The sequence below is a fragment of the Hippichthys cyanospilos genome, chromosome 9 (genome assembly GCF_059441005.1).
Source record: "Hippichthys cyanospilos isolate Australia breed blue-spotted pipefish chromosome 9, RoL_Hcya_1.0, whole genome shotgun sequence".
Classification (NCBI taxonomy): Eukaryota; Metazoa; Chordata; class Actinopteri; order Syngnathiformes; family Syngnathidae; genus Hippichthys; species Hippichthys cyanospilos.
In genome coordinates this window covers 11725818-11747317 of record NC_142377.1, presented here as the reverse complement: position 1 = coordinate 11747317, position 21500 = coordinate 11725818, and the positions used below count along the sequence as shown (strand labels likewise).

At 38.0% G+C, this 21500-nt stretch overlaps 1 protein-coding gene across 2 annotated transcripts; it reads right to left on the bottom strand.

Moving 5' to 3' along the window:
- Nucleotides 1-144: 144 nt before the first annotated feature.
- Nucleotides 145-19292, bottom strand: rad18 (RAD18 E3 ubiquitin protein ligase). 2 transcript variants are annotated; one of them, XM_088424643.1, is made up of 13 exons: nt 19163-19292; nt 18795-18873; nt 17553-17614; nt 16918-16988; nt 11403-11767; nt 10218-10317; nt 9463-9650; nt 8910-8980; nt 8699-8759; nt 5302-5427; nt 4199-4322; nt 3165-3206; nt 145-477 (listed from the first exon to the last, which is right to left on the bottom strand). In XM_088424643.1, the coding sequence occupies exons 1-13, from the start codon at nt 19211-19213 to the stop codon at nt 378-380; spliced, it is 1440 nt and encodes a 479-aa protein (XP_088280769.1). In that variant the 5' UTR covers nt 19214-19292; the 3' UTR covers nt 145-377. The 2 variants fall into 2 exon arrangements, with proteins under 2 accessions (XP_088280769.1, XP_088280770.1); XM_088424644.1 differs by lacking the exon at nt 3165-3206.
- Nucleotides 19293-21500: the final 2208 nt, after the last annotated feature.

Sequence of the window (21500 nt, the reverse complement as noted above, 5' to 3'; positions counted from 1 at the left end):
GGGGGGGCTTCTCTTTTCTATGAGGGGGTTTGACTGGGTTAAAGGAATATCCCAAAGCACATGCATTTCTATTGCAAATCTGTTGCCCATTGTTGCCCCTGCCATTACTAGATGTTCAAAATAAAATTGCCCACTAAGATGGAATTGATCAATTACTGCATCTTTATTTACACTTGAACAGAGTTGAGAATTTTTGAAAAAACAAAACAATTAAAACCAATAAGCAGCGTACATTGAAATAAAATGTCAGGTCACGTAGAAACACAACATGAAATACAAAAAGACATGTCATGCGCTTGATGACCTTTCCATTTTCAAAATGTTTTGTTTCAAATAAGCGCAGTCTTTTGAGTCTCCATCTTCAATAAATCCCCTTGTCACGTTTTACGTCGCCGTTTCCTCAAGGCTGTCGATGAAGCAGCGCCGGATATCCGGGAGCAAGTTGCTCGCTTTTTGACAGGCGTCCTCTTTATGACACTGTTCAGAAGAACATTTGGTCATACACATACTCCTTCAGCTTATTTGCATTCTATTTAATTGCATTATTGCAGAGTGGTACTTTCAAGGACAAAAATTTTCATTTACAGGAGCACTCCATAATGGGATCACATTATCACCTCATCACGATGAGGTTAAACAGCAGCATTCAACATTCTAATAATTATTCAGTACTCAGTACAGCCTTAAAAGAATCATCAATTCTTTAACAGTTCCGTGGATGAAATCTACAAGTTCTTTTTTTTTTTCAAACAAGAAAGATAAAATAAGAGATTAGAGATGAACGTGACTACGAATTAGCCCGGACTTTACAAACCCACCAAGGGGAAAAAGCTTTAATTAATTTAAAGCAGAAAATCTGCACCTACACTGTTCGAGTGACTCTTCACAAGATTATAATACTGCAGGGGTGACAATAATTGCAGTCTACTCCACTAACTGCCTTCTAATTTTGTCACCAGCAAATTCATTTCGATTCAACTGGTTGCTTGTGTGGTTTGAAACCGTCCAGCAGAGATAAGCAAGCACGTATGCCATCTAATTAAAAGACAATGAATGATTTACACAAATGTCTTCCAATAACTCCTGTCTTTTGGTGAAAAACCAAATTTGGCCTTCAGCAATCATTTTCTCCTTTGCACATGAATTTTTTTTTTCACTGACGTGGTGAATGTCATCTTTTTTTTTTTTTTTAATTAGGTCATTTTAACTGAATTATGATTGAGTTGGACTCATCTTCCATTTATTCATCATGCTGACTGAATGTGATTAATTTGATATGGTATACATTATGGTTTATGTATGCTAAAACTAGTTAATTTGATCTTAACACCATTTATTATTTGTGGATGACTTATACTAATATTACTACTATGTGCTGTGAATACACAAATAGCACAACCATAAGTTACATTTATTCAAGTTTGCAGCTGTAACACTATGCTGATGGTTAGGACACATCTCATTCAGTTTTGTTTATTTTCATGACTACTATATTTACAACGTAGATTCGAAATGCATCAAAACTATGAATGAACACCCGATTTATGGTTTTATATATACATATATATTTCTCATATTAACAGAATTGTTAATTGTGGCCCTGGTACGGTACACACAGAAAAAAAATGTGGAATTAAAGTGACCGAGATGAAATTATTTGAATATATTTATATTACACATATATATATATATAGTTAAAACAAAAAATGGTACAGGTTTACAGCAGCGCAAGTGGTTTGCTTGACAAACACCTCGGGTGCAAACCAATGTTGCCCAGGTAACACGTCAGTGAGAGAAGCATCGAGGAGTTGCAACGTCCACATGTGGAACCTCTTAAATCTCCTATGCAGGGCCCTCCTCACAAGAAAGGAGTTAAGATTGATATCAGCTCACAGCCCACAACAAGGTGTCTAATGTCTCTTTATCCTGACTTTATTGGCAGGAAAAATAACATTCCAGCATTGGAATTTGGGTCACAAGTCCACGTGGCAAGTGGAAGCGAGAACGATGACGGAGTGGGCTAGTTGAGCTGCCAACCATGACAACCTGCAATGTGGAGATTAAGCCGCCTTTTTCCCGTTCCCTTCCATAGAAGTGACATGGCACTTCCACGCCCAATATCCGAGTCTCCGCTTGGTCTGAACTTATTCTTTCGAATGTTTATCTTCAAAACAGAATCTTGCAGCATAAACGACTGTGAGCAGGAAGAAGTACACCAGCAGTAGTCAAGAGCTCCCTTGTCAACATGCAAGCTGCCACACCAAACACTTTGATTGGCCAGCAACGTGCTTCCCACCTCACTGGCATCCTATAGAGAACATTACAAACATGACATTTACAGAGCGGGAAGAAAACAGCGCTCCGACTTGAGCGACTAGCCAGCTTTCATGGGAAACAGACCACAAATGAAGATGACAAAGCTTCTTAGAGAAAAGACAAATAATATAGCTATTGTGTGCTTTTGTTTGTTTGTTTGTTTTAAGTCATTCTCTCACTTGTCTAACCACAATCAGTCTTATCACCATCAGGTGCAACCAATCTCCAATCCAGCGTACAAACATGTCTCTTCCTGCTTTCACCAGACTGTCTTTATGCTAAGCTCTGTCGCAGGCATCCCTTTTCGGCCTGCCTGATTTCTGACCTTGACTCTCCTTGCCTACTGGAATGAATGCCTGCTGCCACGGTAAGAAGACCCACTCTGCCTGCCGAACCACAATTCTGCCTCCCCCTGATTAGGCTTTATGCTCCGGCTTGGTTCCGTCTGTGTGTTCCCTGTTTCCGGAGCCACATTAGCAAAGCAGTGACTAACCACTCTTGTCTCTGTGTGCTCTTAGGTCCAACGATATCTGATTGTATCAGAAAGCCACAGCCACAATAACTAGCTAACAAACATATCAATCCATCCATTTTCGATAGCCGCTTATCCTCGCAGGCGTGTTTTTGGAGTGTGCGAGCTAGCTGGAGTGCCAGGAGAGAACACATGCAGGCATGGGGAGAACATGCAAAGTCCACACAGGAAGGCGGGAGAAAGGTGGATTTGAACTTGGTTCCCTGAACTGTGAGGCGGATGTGCTAACCACCGTTACACCGAGCCGCCCATCTATTACAAATAAGACATAAAATGAGAATGAGATTTTTTTTTTTTAATGGTGGAAATAACTTACTCTATTACGGAAGGTTCTGGTGCACAGATGTCCGAAATTGAACTGAAGGTGGGAGGAAAGCGGAAGAAAAACAGTTAATTTCATTGATAATGTGGAATTACTGTGGCAACACAAGACTTTAATAAAGTTTGTGGATTGAATTGCAGTGCACTGAATCTTAATTGGTGCCAGACATCACACGAGAAGTTATAAAAGTAAACGTCATACTATATACACACAGCGTGAAACTCTTCCCTGCCGCTGTGTTGAACAGGTTTCCTTCATTATGTGCTGCTTGCATTTCGGTACATGAGGAGATGCAACAAGACAGCTGCCACAGAGAAATAACGAGCAAAAACAACAGCTAAAGCATCACCAATTAATTGGCATCGGTCGATAAGTAATCGGATATATCACCTTGCTGTATTAAGATTATCGGGTGCTTCAAAAGAAATACAAAGTTAAGATACTCTCGGTTTAAAACTAATGCTTGCAAATATTCTTATCTGGATTCAACCAAAAGATAATCAGTCTGCTTTAACGGGGGTTCGCAGAATTCAGAGCCTATTAACCGATGAGGCTGAAATTTGGAAAAGTCGGACAATTTTTAAGTTAAAGAAACTTTGCTTTTCCCGTTAGTGGAGATACGATTTCAAAATTTCTAGCGTGAAGGTTCGAGCAATGTTTGTTTTCCTAGAAAAAATGTGAATTCATTCAGTCTTGTTCAATTTAAAAAGCTGCATTAGACTATAGAGGTTTGGACTTGCAATTGGAAAAGCTACTACCAAATCCCCACTTAGGGACAGCTCTTGTGATTTATAGCACATTATCAGCACCCGCAAGGTAGGCCAGACATCTCTTTTGCAGTCAATCTGTGGCTTCGCACTTCCATGCAAAAAATCTGCAAGCATTCTGCCAGGCATGCCACACATCTTTCATAGTACAGTCAGCCAGCAATGTCCTCAAGTAGATCCAAAGTTAACAGATCTGAGGCTAAAAATTCTGGCGTCGAGGAAGTCTCAAAGAGCTTGAAGTCACCTTTGTGGCAAACTCACCTGCTGACAGACATGTCGCTGTAAGTGGGGCTGTTTGATAAGAGAACGCTTCTCGTAGAAAGCTCCTTATCTTCCTCTTCTTCAGATTTGATATTCAAGGAATTACTTGATTCTGCAGCTTGAGCTGAATGATATAAATGTATTCAAGTTATTTGACTTCACATACAAATCAAGCGAGACCATAGTGTGGCATAATATCAAAGAAAAGAGCTCACAAGACTAGCATTTTAAAAGTATTAAAAATTTCCCCTGATTATATTTTATTTTTCACTCTGCTGCTTTTAGAATATGAAATGTTACATGTATATGAGTGCTCTCATTTGCCTGCATCCCTGCATTCTAGATGCAAAACTTTAGATTGGGTTGCACACTACCAAATCAACGTGTGTCCACCCCATGTTAAGTTTTTTGTAGAGGTGTGCTTCAAAAATTGTTTCACATAAGGATAGGGATTCTCGTTTATTTAAATGTATTTAAATACAACTGTATTGATACTGAAATTTTAAAAAAACGAAATGAAATGTATTTAAAATACCACTATATTGATACTGAAATTAAAAAAAAAGAAATGGATACGCACTTCTGCTCCTCCCCAAGTGTGAGTTTCATGAGGAGGCACAGCCAATCTGTCAATCAGCTCACGGGAACTCGTACAAGTCACGTGACTGGCTCCCAGCGTGACCGTTGACCAATGAGGGCAGGAGTAGATATGATAGTAGATATAACTCCCAGGCGGGAGTACATAGCAACTCCTGCCCTCATTGGTCGATTTTTGTTAATATTTGTTAATATCTGTTGTTGGATTTTGCTCACGTCTTGTAAATGCAGTTTGTAACTTACTTTGCTCTTTTTATTGCGCAATTTTTGGGACTCCAAGCAATTTCTGTTGGGACCAGAATAAAATGAGCACTGCTTTTCATGCAATGCTAAACGTTAACTGACTGGATGAATACCAACAAGCATTTGTCACCCCAGGCTAAACCTAACAAAAGTCAGTCATGGTAAATGTGTCACTCAAGGAAATGTTCCAAACATTAAAATACATGTGGAGACTTTTAGTTGAAGATTTAAAAACTTTGAGAATATGTTAAAGGACCCCATACCCGCTGAAGGCGTTTGCTCTGCATCCTTGTCTCCAGCTTCCTCTTTGATCTGAGTCTGCCTGGTTGTATCTAGGCGACCGCGAACCTGGGCAACCAGTTGAGTGAAGTCGTTGCTGTGCTGCTTCCCTGTGAAGATAATGATGCACGAGGCCATTGAATAGGATGGTAGAGTGCACTTGGAAGGCTGCTTGGTCAAACCCGCCAGAGGAAAAGTGTCATTGAAAGTTAGCGAATATCAATTGCTTTAACTAATGCATTATAAATTGCCCACTTTCCATTTCATTAGAAATCCTTCGGAACACAAGCTAATGATTCCCAATGAAGCAAAACTCAAATCGCAGTTTTGGCACTGAGAAAGTATTATTAGAAAAATGTCCTCTTAGTTGCACTTTGCATTGGTATACAATTGTGGCAGAGAGAGCATGGAAGTGGAAATCCCTTATACACAAAAATCCATCGTAAGCGAGCATCGGAAGCGGGGCCTGGAAAGCCAGACTCAGAATCTAGACGCAAAATGAAATTAGGAAGGCAGCTTGCCCTGACAGCCTGAGGGCATGACATTTTGACGTGTCAAAAAGAACTTAGAATTTAAATATGACCAGACAATGGCATTATACAGCAAACTAAAAAGCCACAGCAACTGATAAATCAAGGAACAAACTTGGTTCATTATAGGGTGGAAAAGTGTTTTTTGTTCTTCCGTGTTTAGAATTGTTTTTCACCAAATAAAAACACAAACACACATACATACATACATATACGGTATATATACGGTATATATATATATATATATATATATATATATATATATATATATATATATATATATATATATATTTTTTTTTTTTTTTATCTGAATACCAAGGCACACAATAGAAGTAGCCCTACAGGAGTACACCAACCACCCAAGCTATCACAAGCTGCTTGCATTTTGCTAAACTAGCTAGGCTGCAGCTGAAAACGTAAACCTGTAACAAGTGTGTCAATGTTTACATGTGCATGCTATATTGTTATTTATCTGGCACTCTGCTCAATAAAAAGAAACTATTTTCTAATCACAAATTTTGCCGAAATCTTATCATCATTTTGTCTTGTTCTCGTGGACTCAATGTGACGATATAGATCGGCTGGTGGGATTTACGTCTCTAGCCATCCCTAGTAAATAGGGTCCTATACGAGGTGATAAAGACATAAAAATGACAACGGTGACAAATACCTGACCATTATGACAAAGGTGACAAATACATGACCATAGCAACTGCATAGCAACCGATATCACAACAGTTTTGTCACAGACTGCACTTTCCAGGGTTGTTTACATTGTTGACGAAGCAATTGCTGATTCTACAAATGATAAACGGCATGTTTTGACAAAAGGCTGCAAGTGCACACGAGTGCTGCACAGTTTCCTATCTGCTGGCTCCCTGTACTGGCGGGGTGACTCACCCACATCCTCCTGTGATAAATCAAGAGGTTATCACAGTAGTACAGCTATTATTAGAATCCTCCTCCTATGAGTCACATTCATTTTTCAATTATTTTTCTAAGGTTTGTTCCCCTCTGAGGATCTTGTCAACATGACAGTTAACCAGAAAACATTCTCCAATAGTTAAATCCATGTTTGACATCCACCCCGAAGGGAAAACTGATGGGGTCCGGTTTTACTTGGGTTGATTCTGCTTTAGGCATTTACTGTGAACTGAGTGAGTGCAAAGAAAGAATGAGGGGGCGATGTACATCAAACATTTTCTCCCCCATTTTTAATCATGTGCCTTAACACACATTGTACATGGGCAAACTGTCCTTTTCAATAAAGACTATAGGGAGGCTTAGTTTCAAGTGTGCCTAGGAGGGGCCAACCCTCGAAAAATCTTTTTAATTATTTCTTCTACGAGTAAGCAACCCCACTATTTTAAACTGCACTTGTGGAATATTACTAAAGGAACAAAATCCACCAGTTTTCTTCCATTTCAAGGGTTGGCCATTTTGCCACAAATTCAGTTTTAACTAGACTGGCAGTGAATAAGTTAACTCTTTTACTGCCATTGACGGCAGTAGACGTCAAAATTCAATATGACTAGGTTGGCAGCGAATGAGTTAATAAAAGAAAAAGTAGACTGAAACTCCGGGCTAACTACTGCCTGCACCGTAGTTCTAGCTTGACCATCTTTGGGATTTTGGTAGACCAAGTTTTGCCTCAATAGGCGTTCTGGCATAATTGCATTCCATCTTGCAACTTGGTGACCAAAACTAGACAAAATTTTAGACCATCTAAGATCTATTTTGATGCGCAGGTGGTCTAATGCAAGTTTGCTGTATTTGCGCGAAAACAAACAGATTTAGCTCCGGGGATGTGTGTAGCTGCTTCGTTCTTAAATATGAACAATAGGCAAGTGCCACATTACCTCTGAATCATTATATTAATCATTTAGAATCGGTCATCTGAAAAATAATTTTAAGGGCGAGATGACATGACCCTGATTCCAGCCACTTAATAGCTTTTCTAAGAGGAGTGAAATCATTCACTTAGTCCATTGTTAAAAAATATAAGTCTTTCATGGAGTTTAAAAACACACACATACACACACAGGATTTCAGTGCCTTTAGCAATTGACTTACCACCCGCAATTCTTTTCTTTGTCTTATGGCATAATAAGTGTTCTTTGAAAATAACTTCAAAAGACAAGCTGTCCTTAGCTAACACAAGACATAAAAGAAAAACCTCATTTTGTTTTTTTTTTATTGCAGCAGGGGACATTTTACTGGCCTGTTTCATTGTCTACTCATATTGACTAGCTGTCTGTGGAAGAGGAGAACCCCACGTGACTAAATACAGTGCACCCACCTCAGTTTTTTTGTTTTTTTTTTCTGTAGTAAGCTTTTAAGGCAGTGAAGAAATATTGAAAAGGCTTGGGACCAATTGGCAAACTGCCACAAACCAGTAAATTATACTTGTTTTCCATTAACTTCGTTCTTTTTCGACAGAAGGTGGCAATCATAAAGTTAAGTTTTGCAAAGGTCAGTGTTCTATCTACGTTTTTTTTTTTTTTTTTTTAAGAAATGTACCCAGAATGCTCTTGATCCTTCTGATTTCATGGATCTTTTGCATTTGTGATATTTTTGGCTTTGCACACTCAGGTACTTTATTTCACAATTATTACAATAATAAGCACTAAGTTTAACTTTGAAGTACAGTAAATTAGAGGGCTTTGATATGTGTTTTCACTACACAAATTTGTTCGGAGCAGAATCTGTTTCCCATGTGTACTGTATTTATGAAGCATATTAGGCCAAGCAGTTGAAATTGATGCAATTTATCAGGCATAGTAACGGACATCATTGTAGCACAGGATACATAACTAAATAGTCACCAAATAACCAAATAAACCCCACTTACTATATGTTGCGTGAATTGCATCAATTTCTTCCTCAGAGTGATTCTTTGAGAAAACCATAACCTGCACAAATGAAATAATTATTAATAATTTGGGGGAAAAAAAACACTGCACATTTTATTATCATATAAACAGCTGAAAAATAATATACCGTACTATGTTCAATATACTTTTCAATGGAGGCAGCACAACCACAAGACAGTGTCAACTTACAGGTTTGGCTTTGCCATTTAGTTGATTTTTGATCCGCTCCATGGCTTCCACCTCTTCAACGATTTCGTCAACTGTTGAACAATTACATGTTTATTTCACATACGGATGGTCACGTCAACTGTGCTTTATAAAGCACCGGCTAGGTAATTGTAAATGTTACAAATGCACGTGCAATTCTATGAATCCTGAATGAGCCCCGGAGGCAGAGCTTCAAGATATTGAATGATCAATCTGGTGCATGCAAAGTCATATGTGACCTATTGGTACCATTATTTTGCCAATACACTACAGTATATGTAACATGGGAAGCCAAGTAAGTTCTTTCACCTTCTTGTGAGTAGAACTGTAGTTACATGTTGAACTTCAATTCAATTTTATCATCTCCAATTACTGTCAGATTACATTGGAAAACCACAAAAAGTTGATCCACAGAGTTTCAACAGAATCCAAAGGCAGACTAAATTACTATATTAAAGAAGGTTAAACCAGACCGGACTAAGTAATAGAAAGAGGCATAAACACATAGCAACTTTTGAGGAGTGCTTTCCTTCACCTGATTTGGGGTTGAGCGAGTCACACTGCGCATTATAAATATGCACAAACTCCTTGTGCCTTTTCATCAGTTCATCACGGGAGCCTTTTACCGAAAGGTGGCATTCCTTCAGTTTCCGCTTCAACTCCTGCAGGCTAAGCAAGTTGTACACCAACTTCCCCATTGGGCGCCTCGCCTTTCCAAGGGAGCTGTGATAGATAAATATTTGGGACTGGTTAATCCACAGAACAACTGCATTTATATATATACAGTATATTTTTTTTTCCTCACAAACTGATACGAGTGCATCTTCCTGTACTTAATTTTTTTACAGTAAGTGATTTGTTGCAAGAGTAGCCCTCCTTATGATGTCTTGTTTGCTACCCGGTCCAGAATATTTTAGATTTTACCATTCTTCACTGTGACATAAAGGTGTCATCCAGATTAAGTGTTCTGTTCTGGTGCAAAAATATCACCAGTCATTAAAAAACAATCGAACTGCTGCACACAGTGCAGCATGAATCACTTTGAGGAGTGAAACTCAAAAGGGATTGGAAGAACACCTCAAATCTTCTTCCAGTCAATATGTCAGGCAACAAGGTTTCAACAAAAAGCTTCACTTTCAAGTCAGCATATACTGTAGACAGAAATAATAGTACCTGGTATATGAGACTTAAATTGAAATAAACAATCGTAAAAACAAAAAGTGTTATTTTCTAAAGTAGATATTTCTGTGTTGCTTTAGTCTTAACTATGTGCAATTGTAGTTACTTTACCTCCTTAAGCTTTCCTTTTTCTCTTCACTTCCGAGACACATGTCCAGATGTTTGTTGATGAATGGCTGAGACACATTTACAGAGCACACGGGGCACTCCACTGGGGGAAAATATTTTTATCACATCATCATACACTGCAAGTTACCAAATACAAAACATAAGAAGTGAGGTAGCACGTAGCACCTACTTCATTCGGGTTTGCCACACAGGTGATGTGAAAGTAATTGGAGCATGTTGTATTTGTGCTGTCGGGCTGCAGCTAGTGAGTATTTTGGTATTCAGAATAAAAAAAACATAGCTGGTTATCGCACAGCTGCCATAAAATCAATTAAGGAAATAGTCAATGAGGACTATTGCACACACACACACACACACACACACACACACACACTCAATAGTCCTTAGGTTTATTTATAATAGGTTTATTTAACAAGTATGAAAAGTATGTGAATGTAGCGCAACTTATGGCTAACAAACAAGCTAGTTGGGAAGCAATAGCTAATCACCCTCTTGCTGGGCGGTGAGACAACGCAGAGACAAGTGCAGGAACAACGCAGTGGATTCCACTTGCCCCGCAGATTCCATAAACTGTGTGTCCGCCTGGCCCCAGCACCACAATAAGCAGGGGGTGGAATTGCTTTTATTTATTAACAGGCTGCGTAGCGCAACAGAGACGCAACGCAGTACGTTGCATCTAAGGTTATAGTTTTCTCCCCGCCTTTCCTAAAGCTAAGCACGCATATTCAATGACTTCCTATTCTGAGGATACTGCGCAAACCATAACTGATGGACGTTTTGAGCAGTTTTGAATAATGTAATGTCGCATACAGACAGTGTGCTTAATGTGGAAGCGCACTGAGAATGACATTGACTTATTTTTAATGAAAGAAATAGTAGGAAGGGTGAGTACCAAGCACCACACCCAAGTACTCATGCGAGTAACCCACGAAAAAAATGATGTGCACCCCTGCATATATATACACATATATGTTCACACCGGTGGGAGAATCAATCCCGATTGACTATTATGGCAGCTGTGCGAAAGACAGCTAGTGAACTCCTATACTACACTACTAATGGCTTGATAATGTCTTGTGTATTACCAGACTGTGAGTACCGGCTGCCGGAGTTACACAACAGATGTTATCAGAAGCGACAACCTTGTGTTCCGGGGGTAAGATTTACCTTTGATTGTTGCCTTCACATCTGTTGGTGGTGATGAGGAAGAATGTGGCATCTCTTCCTCTGTGCTGATTGTGTGCAATTTTGTGTCCTCCTGCTGCACTGGGCCCATATCCTGTATTGAAGCCTCTCCCACCTCAATGAGTTCTGCCTTAACAATGGTTGTGCCGGGGTCAGTGTTGTCTGCACAGTGTGCATGTCCAGTGTGGACAGCTTTTACAAGAGAATGTCTTGGTTTCTTCTGGAAAAAGTGACTGACGGAGCTGCTGTACGTCTGTCTTTTGTCTCTGGGTGATTTGCATTTGACTGATATTGGGTTCTTAGGGGATAATGGTGGGGAGTCAAAATAGGTTTGTGACAATTGCTGCCTGGAAAAAGGAAAGTGAAAATGGAATAACAATAAGGAGAGTATAGAAGACAGTTACATGAAAGCTCTGCTTTTCTCACAAAACGACATAACAACGTAACATAAATACCGTATGTCCTGTGCGGCAGAAGTCAGTGAGTCGTGGCCTCTAATTATAATGTCTACTAGCCTAAGTATCCACGTTCCTTTTCAACGGACCATGAAAAAAGGCGACACATTGTCCGCAATCTTGAAAATGTGAGTGGCAAACAAATGGCAGCAGGTCCATTACATCGCAATAAAATGGAACCAATGAGGTGTGCAACACTCTACTTTCCATATTTAAAACTTGATATGCGAACTCAATGCGCCCATTAGCCATCACTGACACGAATCGCATGCATACGCACCTTCTTTATGCCACACAAGACTTTGCGGAAACTCACAATGTAAGCAATGCAGCACAGTATGAACTTTTACACACTTGATTATGTAATTCTTTACAAAGAATAGAGTACGTTAAAAATCAAAAGTCAAAGGTCCTAAAAGTGGCTGCTTAATATGCAATATGATCACAATATTATGATAATAGTTTCCAGCTATTTTTACTTGCAAACTTGCAAAAAAACTGAATTCTCAAGATGCACTATAATGTAATAATCTCGAATGCGTGAACATGAGACGTGTTAAAGGCAGAATAAATTTACTTAGTCATATATCATTTCACTGTACAGCCGACAGTTACATATGGACTTGCAAGGGAATTATTTGTGTGAAGTTCAGCTTCATCACACCATTCTTTTCCAAACGTATTGTCTTTTGGCCAGAAACGAAATTTTCGCTGGCCGAAAATTGTAGCATTCCTACATTTTAGGATGTTATAAAAATCACCTATTGGATACTGGCAAATAGTAATTCACTTAACATTGCTTTTATGAACAAAAAAATTGAAATAAACACAAATCAAAAGTAACTTTTGGTTCCACTGCATTGTTTTAAATGAAGTGCACTCTGTCTACATGTCACATTGAGCTGAGAGCCGGAGGGATAACGTTTTCAGTGTTTCCGTAGCAAGTACAATCCGTCTCCACTCGCTTTAAATATCCAGTCACATGACGATAACCAGATTTGAAGCAGATTCTATCAACAGTTCATTAGTCAGCAGTAGGAAAGAAATCTGGATCACTCACCCATTTAAAACAAAATGAAACACTCAGTTAATTCAGTGAAAGTTTGTTGTTAAAGTGATGAACAAACTTGAATGTATCAAAAATCTTCCTTATGTTACCTTCTTTAATCATCCAATATAATTTCATAATTTATTGTGTAATCCAAAGTAATCTCTTACAGTTGCAGAAGATGTCCAATGTGGAGGGATATATAATGTCATTCCTAGCAGAGGCAGCATGAGCAAAGTCAAACAGACTGAAATGATTTGGGGTGATTTCTGAGAGTAAATAACATTGCAACTAACTGTTAACCCCAAAATGAAGAATATACAAAAATGTCCTACCATCCTTTAACCCCAAAATGCAGAATATATTATATTTTCCAAACTCGGAACAGCGAGGCAGGAGTGGAAACCATTCCCCACCATTTCCAGAACACATTGTATAAATAACATATGCAGGTTTCAAACTATATTTCATCTGGTGTGCATCACCTCATTTACAGATCCTCACCTTTCCCCCGCCGACAGAAACACATTTTCAGGCACTCAAGCTGGCAGGAAATTAAAAGGCCAGTTGCGTCATGTGGCCGTCCGCTCATTTAGTGTCAACAGTCTAAAGTGAGACCTTTTGCGGTACTGATAACCCTGAGGTGATTGATGAAAAAACTATGGCCTGCCACTAACAAAGAAAAAAAAATATGCACAAAATAGATTAAAAAAAGGAGTCATTTTGACCCCATCTTAGTTTGTTTTGTTTACTTGGTTGCTCAGAACAATGCTCTCTAATAAAAGGATTATACTCGTTGTCAGAACAGATGCCGACAATGTGAATGTCATAAAAGAGTTTTTCTGACAAGTTAGTCAATTAACTCGTACTAATAAGGGCAAAAGTGGTACACATTAGCCCTGACTCAAGGGAGAAAAAAAAATCAGATTTATCTAATCAAAACAGCGATATATTTTTTTTTTAAATCAAAAGTTAAGTATAAAATCAAACAATTCAAAAACATTTGGTTTTACTGAAAAACAAATGATAAACCTGTAAAGTAAATCATATTTTGTGCGTTTTCTGCATAATAAATTTGAAATATTGTCCTATTTTTAATTTAAGGCTGGAAATATAAACTTTTTTTCATTCATTTGTCATCACAATAATTGACAGATAATCAATTATGTTTCATCTACCAACCGAGTAGCTGTGGGTTTCATCGCCCAATCATTGTGACTCTCTTGAACGTCCTTGAGCAAGGCACCGAACCCCCAGTTATTCCTGATGCTGCATCATCAGTAGGTAAATGAGTAATCAGCACTTTGAGTACCCAAGGTGGAAAAGTGCTATATAAAGTGCATGTCCTTTTACAAAAACAACTATTACTTACTTCATGGGGATTACTTTTGACACATATTTTTCCCAAAATGTTTCGGATGACACCACTTTTAGGGCATTCAACTTTAAGTGTTCAACCATACTGTATTTGAATCTGTCAGGCAGATGGAAAAAGTGAAGTGAACCAAGTGATCGGGGTCACTTGAAATGAACTCTTGATTTCAAAACATTATTCAATTTCCTTGAGACCAGCAGGCTGCTCACATTGGGCTTTAAAGCAACATTAGCTATAAAGCTACACAGCATAAACAACAATATATGATGTTACATAACCTCAGCTAATGAAAACTAAATCCCTGCTGGATTTGCCTTAAATCCTTCATTTAGAAATGAATTACTCAGAGACAAGTACTGTGCAAGTTCTGATATAATGCAGTGCACTACAACTGTTTGTTTGGCATAATAGTCTATAATCATATCAATAAAAGGGGATCCAATGGCATTGTTTTGGTAAAAAATATTATTCATAAAGAACAGTGCTGCTCAGTCATTAAGGCAATGACAGTAAATGAGTTCAAATAGCTTTCATGACATTGTTCGAAAGACGACCACCACAATGAAACAACAACAAAAAAACTAAAGTAGTGATCAGCAATGACGTGAAACCAATGATGGCAGAGTGAATGAAAAAGCTCAAAACGCATTTTACTGACATTTAAATGGACTCGGGTTGCTAAAAAGCAAAAGAAATGTTAAGAGAGCTCAAAAAGTAACGTAACGCCTATCAAATTGCTCCCCTCAGGAACTCACTACTCATGACAGCGATTGTCCCTGCAAAATTTCCCCTCCTCAACTCCAGGATGAAACCGAAAGCAAATCACAACTTTAGAACCCAGATTAGGTGGCCTCAACATCAATAAATTTGGTTTCCTTAGCTTCGTGGTCTTGCATGCATGTTTAATGTTCCTTGTGCTTTCTCAAATCAAATGATTCATCAAGGAGCCAGAAGTCGGGTAAAACCACTAGAGTAAAAGTTTTGCTAATAATCATCTTAAGAAGAAGCCGCCACTTTATAAATTTTAACAGTGAATGCAACTGACTATAACAATCTCAATTATGAAGTTAATAATATTGTCACCATAGACACAATCGATCATCTTAGTTACACCGCAAGAGGCTGATTAATGCCTTAATACTGACAAATTAGAGGCACTCTGAAGATAATATCACTTGTCTGTTTTTTAAATGAATTATAAACTAACAGCAAAACTTTGTAATCCGATTTTACACTGACAGTAATTGGGCAAGAGGATAATGTCTGCACAGTCCTTGTACACAAAAAGCGCACGACAAGAGCTGCATACATATCATCACCTAATGAGAATACCAAATTCCGTTTGGTGCAAGTAAGGATACGATGAATGCTCTCACAAATAATAAGATATTACCTTATACGTAATCAAACTATTTTACACAAAAACTAAAGTCAATTTGTTTAAACGAAATGATAAAATACACATTGCAACATAAATTAATCTTAAATGTGTTATCATTATGACCGCCATGCTATTCCTGGGGAATAGGTACAGTATCTGGCCCACCCCTGAATAGTGCAAATCTGCATGATTCACACCTACTGAAATCCATTGTGAAGAAAAACATGTTTTTTTATTCATTATATATATATTTTTTTTAATTGGCGGATTAATATTGTAATTGTATTGTCTTTTCTGCCGAAATTCTGCATCAGCTCAATAAAATCATATCAGTCAGCCCTGGTTAAAAATCTACATGTTTGTCTGTCAGTCAGACCCAAGATGGATATTGTCTGCGTTCATATTCACACAGCGGATTTATCTTCTCAAATTTTAATTCTATAGTTTGTGTGGCACAATCAATATGAATACAGCAGGATGAGAAGATTGGGTTTCAGCTGTTGTACTTCACACACCAGTTCTGGCTTTCCACTAACCCTTTTCAAACAGCTGTCTTCCTACCTCAGATACAACCTTGGAAAATGGAAAATTCGCAAGTCCACATAAAACAGCACATTCCATGTTGGTGCCTTTCACACATAATATCGAGACCGCATACAGGAAAAGCCTGACAAAAGTCTTCTTTGATGGTAGTGTGAAAAAAACTTTTCTTCGTGGTTATTATTATTATATATTTCAAAATGGAAAGAAGATCCAACCTTCAAATAGATTATTAAGAGAAGTACCTGAGGGAGAAGTACAGTAAATGGCCTGTCTACAGCATTTCGGCAGGGGGAGGAGGAAATTGATGGATTATAACATATGCTCCATGACAAAATAATGCATTCTATTCTATCTGCACAAGCAGCATCTTATAAAAACAATTTATGCTTGGCATAAACATAAAATATGGAACTCAGCTGATTAGCATGCTGGCATACACCTCAACAATCTACCCAGCTTCCTACATCACTTATTCGGAAAATTAATTGCTCACCCCTGGTCAAACTTTAAAATGTGTGTCCTCACTTTCATTTTGTTGTAAAGCCAGAGCCAGAGAGGAACTTACGAATGATAGAATAAAATGTTAAACTAAAATTGCCTGTTTAGTTTGAAAACAAAGGTGGACCAGCATCCACCTACACATTTGATTGGATCTCACAGGTTCCACTGTACAATAAATGTAAAAGTCGGCTTACCTTGCAGTTTGAAAACTGGCAACCAATTCATCCAGTAAACGGTTGTTTCGTAGCTCTTGTTCTGTCGCTTGCTAGAAAAAGGAGTATGAATTAACTACTATCTGCTGACATCACAAAGACAAAAACAAAGGAAAACATCTAGTGTTACTCCTTAACTAAACTCACAAGATTTTGATGACGTGCGTGACATGCTTTGATTTTTTGCTTTACAAAGGCGTATTCTTATTGAAAATATTGGAAATCTGGCAATTTATTGTATGTTCAAAACTGGGAAACACACAAAAAAAACACACACCCACAAAAAAAAACTAAAAGATATCTAACAAAATATTACTGATAAGTTGAAGATTTTTAATAATTTTCTCCCATGCAAAATGTCTCATTTCAATAGAATAATGACGAATTAATAGCATTACCATTAGATAACATTTCTTGATTTTTGTTTTCTTTGCTAAAGGAAGAACTTTAGTTTTGAAGTTTTTGTAATCAAGTGTTGCATTGTAAATACAATAGTGGAAGTGGAATCCAAGAAGAATAGGAATGGCGTTTGCCAAAGATAATGGCGATTTCAATAAAATGAAATATTGACTTATGAGACTTCTGCAAATCAACATCACGTAAAGTTGCAAACTTACCGCTTTACAAACTGGACACTGAAGCTTATAAGAAAAGAATTTCCGGATACACAAAGAACAAACTGTAAAATGAAACACAGACATCTTAACTGTTCAGCAAAATAATGTCATATTTTTTGCTGATCAACAACATATACAGAATGGCCTAATGTTTTTACAGATGTATTCACAGCTGAATGGCAGAAAATCACTTGTTACTCATGATATATATTTGAAACTTAGGGAGCTTTTGTTTGACTTTTTCTATGCAATCGTCTTGAAAAGATCTTTCTGGCCATGCCGATTACATTTAACTCAGTGAGAATTTTATGGACATACTAGGGCTGCACAATTAATCAAATTTTAATTAAGTTGATCCTCCGCGATATTAACATTTAAAAAGCTGGCTACTAACAGTAGACATGTCAAATTAAGCAAATTGTCATCCTACCACCAGAGGGCAAATGCAAGGTTAAATCTTCATTAAGCTTAAGAAATAACAGGCGAGCAAATCATGCAGCAGCCATGACAAGGGCGGGAGCAAGGCTTGGATCTTCCGCAATGCGTACCTTCCGAATTTTTTTATCACGCGGAAAACAAACAAATAGTTCGCCAGTACAAACACCTGATTCAGCTGAAAAAGACTACTGGGACCTAAATACGTCAAACAACTCCTAGTGACCACTGGGGAGAGAAAAAGTCAAAGAAAAAAAAAGCATGGAAGACGCATAAGTTGGCTTTATGGCACCCTCCCGTGATTTCAGCTTTCAATTACACCTATAAAGTCTTTAGATGGCAATGTTTCCCAAATGTTTGCGTGACAAAAGCCTCTATTGTTAAATTACCCTCATATATTATTTACCAGTGTGAAATTGTGTTCATTTGCTCACCTGATTCCAAATATATATCGTGCTAACTGTCAATTGAGACCTATTTTGAAACCCGATTGGCAAAAAAATGGAATAAATTCAGACTGAAATGACTGAAAATGACATTTTGACTGCTAATTGATTAAATTGACGAATGTGCTTGATTCTAAGTAGGCTTCATTTTTTTCATTGGTTTGCACTCAAGTGCGTTAGGTGTGCTGCCGTGTGCCAAGTTTTGGTCATCGTGATTTCAATATTGACCAAGATAAACGTTATTATTATTTTGGACATAATCGTGCAGCCTTAGAACCTATATCTACATAATGTGACTGGGCAAAATCCCAAAAGCACCAAAACAACGACATTCTCCAACAAATGCAATTGCCGTACTTACAATTATGAGAACATTTGGTCATCATTGAAGTGTTGAGAAACTCGAAACAAATAGGACATCGCAATAAGGCGTCGACATTCTGGAGGAGACAAACAGAACAAGAAATGAGTCACTTGTTAGTATTAAACTGGTGACAGCACGAAAACATGGTGATTGAAAGAAGAGAAGTTTAAAAATATCCATAGAATTGATCGCGATTAGCAGCCACCTGACTTTAAAAATTAGAGGGACACTAGTAACATTTTCAGAGACCTCTTTCAATGCAAGTTGTTTGCTAGCTCCTGTCTGTGAGCAACTCGTAAATTAGCCAGGGAGATAGCAAAACGCGTTATTAAACAATATATATATCAACAGTCGCTCGGTCTTACTTTCAAAGGCGTCAAGCACAGAGGGAGATCTTTTTCCGTTTGGAAAGCCATAATCAATCAAAAAAAGTTGTGATTTGAAAACTTTTGGGTTTCGCAACAGCTCATCCCGCTCGAAAGCCCAAAAAAGAACTACGTCATTTGACAACTTCCGCTGCGTGAGACTTCGGAACAATGACTTTGTGTCAGAGGGATTCAAACACGTATTGTGTGTAGCAATATGTTATTATAGTTGAATGCAGTGGTAGACTATATATTTGCTTTGAATCACGCAGAGAGATTCTGATAATGTTTTTGTGGATACATAATCCAAGGCGGAAAAACACTCGTGTCTGGTAGGGAAGCCCAAAAGTGCCTACATTACAAAATACGTTTTGAATGAAAGTTACAGCAGAATGTGAAAAACCTCACCACAACTCTTTACAATATCACTACAAGATCACTTTCTTTTATTGTGTGATTTCACACAATAGCCCTTTTATATCATGATATTGTAGTAGAACTTTTCAGATTAAATACGTTATGAAGTGTGCATTTTATTTTGGAACCAATGTTCAGCTGATCATACTAAACATGTCATTACATCTTTTTGGTGCGGTTGTTTTAGAATATGGAATAGAATGAAACTCAGAAATATAGAACTCTATCTCCTAGATCCTCTAAAAAAAATAAATAAAAACTGGAAAAAGTCTTGTTGCGGTGGATTTAGCTAAAGTGTGGCATGTGGATCACTTTGATGTCAATGATATCAAGTATTCCACATAAGAAAGGCATCTAGGAATCCTCCACTAAAGTTTAAGTTTGTGATTTCTTGCAGCTTTGTGCATTGTTGAGGGTCTCGAAGCAAAACAGCTACGTGGGAGGCAGACAACAAGTTTTCACTTAAATGTGCACCCAAAGCAAGATCGTGTGTCACACCATGGATCAGTGGATTAGTTTCATTGAATTTCTTATGCCCAGAGGAATATAGCCCTCACGCGAAGCCAAATCCGGACAGCATTACCACATAATCAGTGAAAATTTTTGGAAACGTAAAGTAGTTTTATGCGAAAAACATGGAATGCCCTATCGTAAATCCAAACACCTCGGTCCATATGAGAGGAATCCAAGTGAAGCTTTGTGCAAGTTAGTCATGATCCAGTCTTGTTATTATATGCAGTGCACAGGTGTGACCTGCATGGGGGTTGGCCGGAACTGCTGCAAATGAGTCCCAGTAGATGAAGCCAAACATGCATCTGGAATGAAACAACATGCCAATAGCGGCACTGTGTACTGCACCGTGTGCTGATTAGATCATGATGCTTTTGTCATGTGGTTTGTGTCTGTTGCAGCTATGTTTACACGATCTTTTACATTGTTAGCAGATACCGAATGACAACAAGAAACCTGTGACCTTTCCGTTGGGGAATGGTTTGAAAACAGGCACAGTCCTTCAAACACTATCAGATAACAAAACAGTAGGGCTGTTTGTTCGTAAAAATTCTAAATTCAAAACACCCTTGATTGCATTTGGAATTGCTATTCTTTTCCGGTTCTGTAGGTGGCAGGATTGACTCTGGATTCCATATGCACAATGATACACTAACTGTAGTGGACCTTTTAAGTTCATTTGCAGTTGATGCCAGAATATGTATATACACAAATACACAGAGAAAATACCTATATTGTCTATTCAAATGAAAACTTATCAAATGATATCTAAACACGAACGAGTTGGCAAGTATGTTTGCTTGTATTTTTAAGGTGTTCCTGGTAGAGTCGACGCATTTTCCTACTGTTAATCGGTCACAAAATGTTGGCCACGATAAACAACATTGAACGTTGTTCTTAAATCAAATTCAACTGCAAATTCAGGGCACTCAAAACCACCTTAACTATGCTGACATTTTATGATACACCACCTGTTGCCGCCATTTGCCGTAGAATAAATTAGCCGCTAGCTAGCTGCACTTGTGACCCCATATAGACTATCGACAGCTGGTGGATTACTTTTGAAAGGCAATTTGAGATTCCTACTGATAACTTTTAACAAACTTTGCTTTCTCAAATGTTCCTGTTGCAGCCGGCAAACACCTCTTGTTGTTTTCTTTAAAGATTTATCAAAAAAAATCTCACTAATAGTGGTAGTGGGGAAACTAGTGAGGTGCTAAGCACAGTTTAGATTTAAGTTAAAATAAAAAGTTGCCTGTCAAAAAAATATACAAACATCAATAAACCATAATTTAGTAGAAATATGTCATTTGGACTTAAGTGTTTACTGTGTGCATAGTAATTCGTAATGAAATATCCTAGCTGCAGCTGAAAAATTAGCCTGTGACAAAAGTGACTCCTGTTTATGTTT

Excerpts from the sequence above, each read along its gene's own strand:
- rad18 (XM_088424643.1), bottom strand. The coding sequence starts at position 19,213 with ATGGCTTTCCAAACGGAAAAAGATCTCCCTCTGTGCTTGACGCCTTTG. Across the intron at positions 11,768-16,917 it reads GCCAGTTTTCAAACTGCAAG|GCAGCAATTGTCACAAACCT; the intron begins GTAAGCCGACTT and ends TCCTTTTTCCAG. Across the intron at positions 9,651-10,217 it reads AAAAAGGAAAGCTTAAGGAG|CTCCCTTGGAAAGGCGAGGC; the intron begins GTAAAGTAACTA and ends TATCTATCACAG.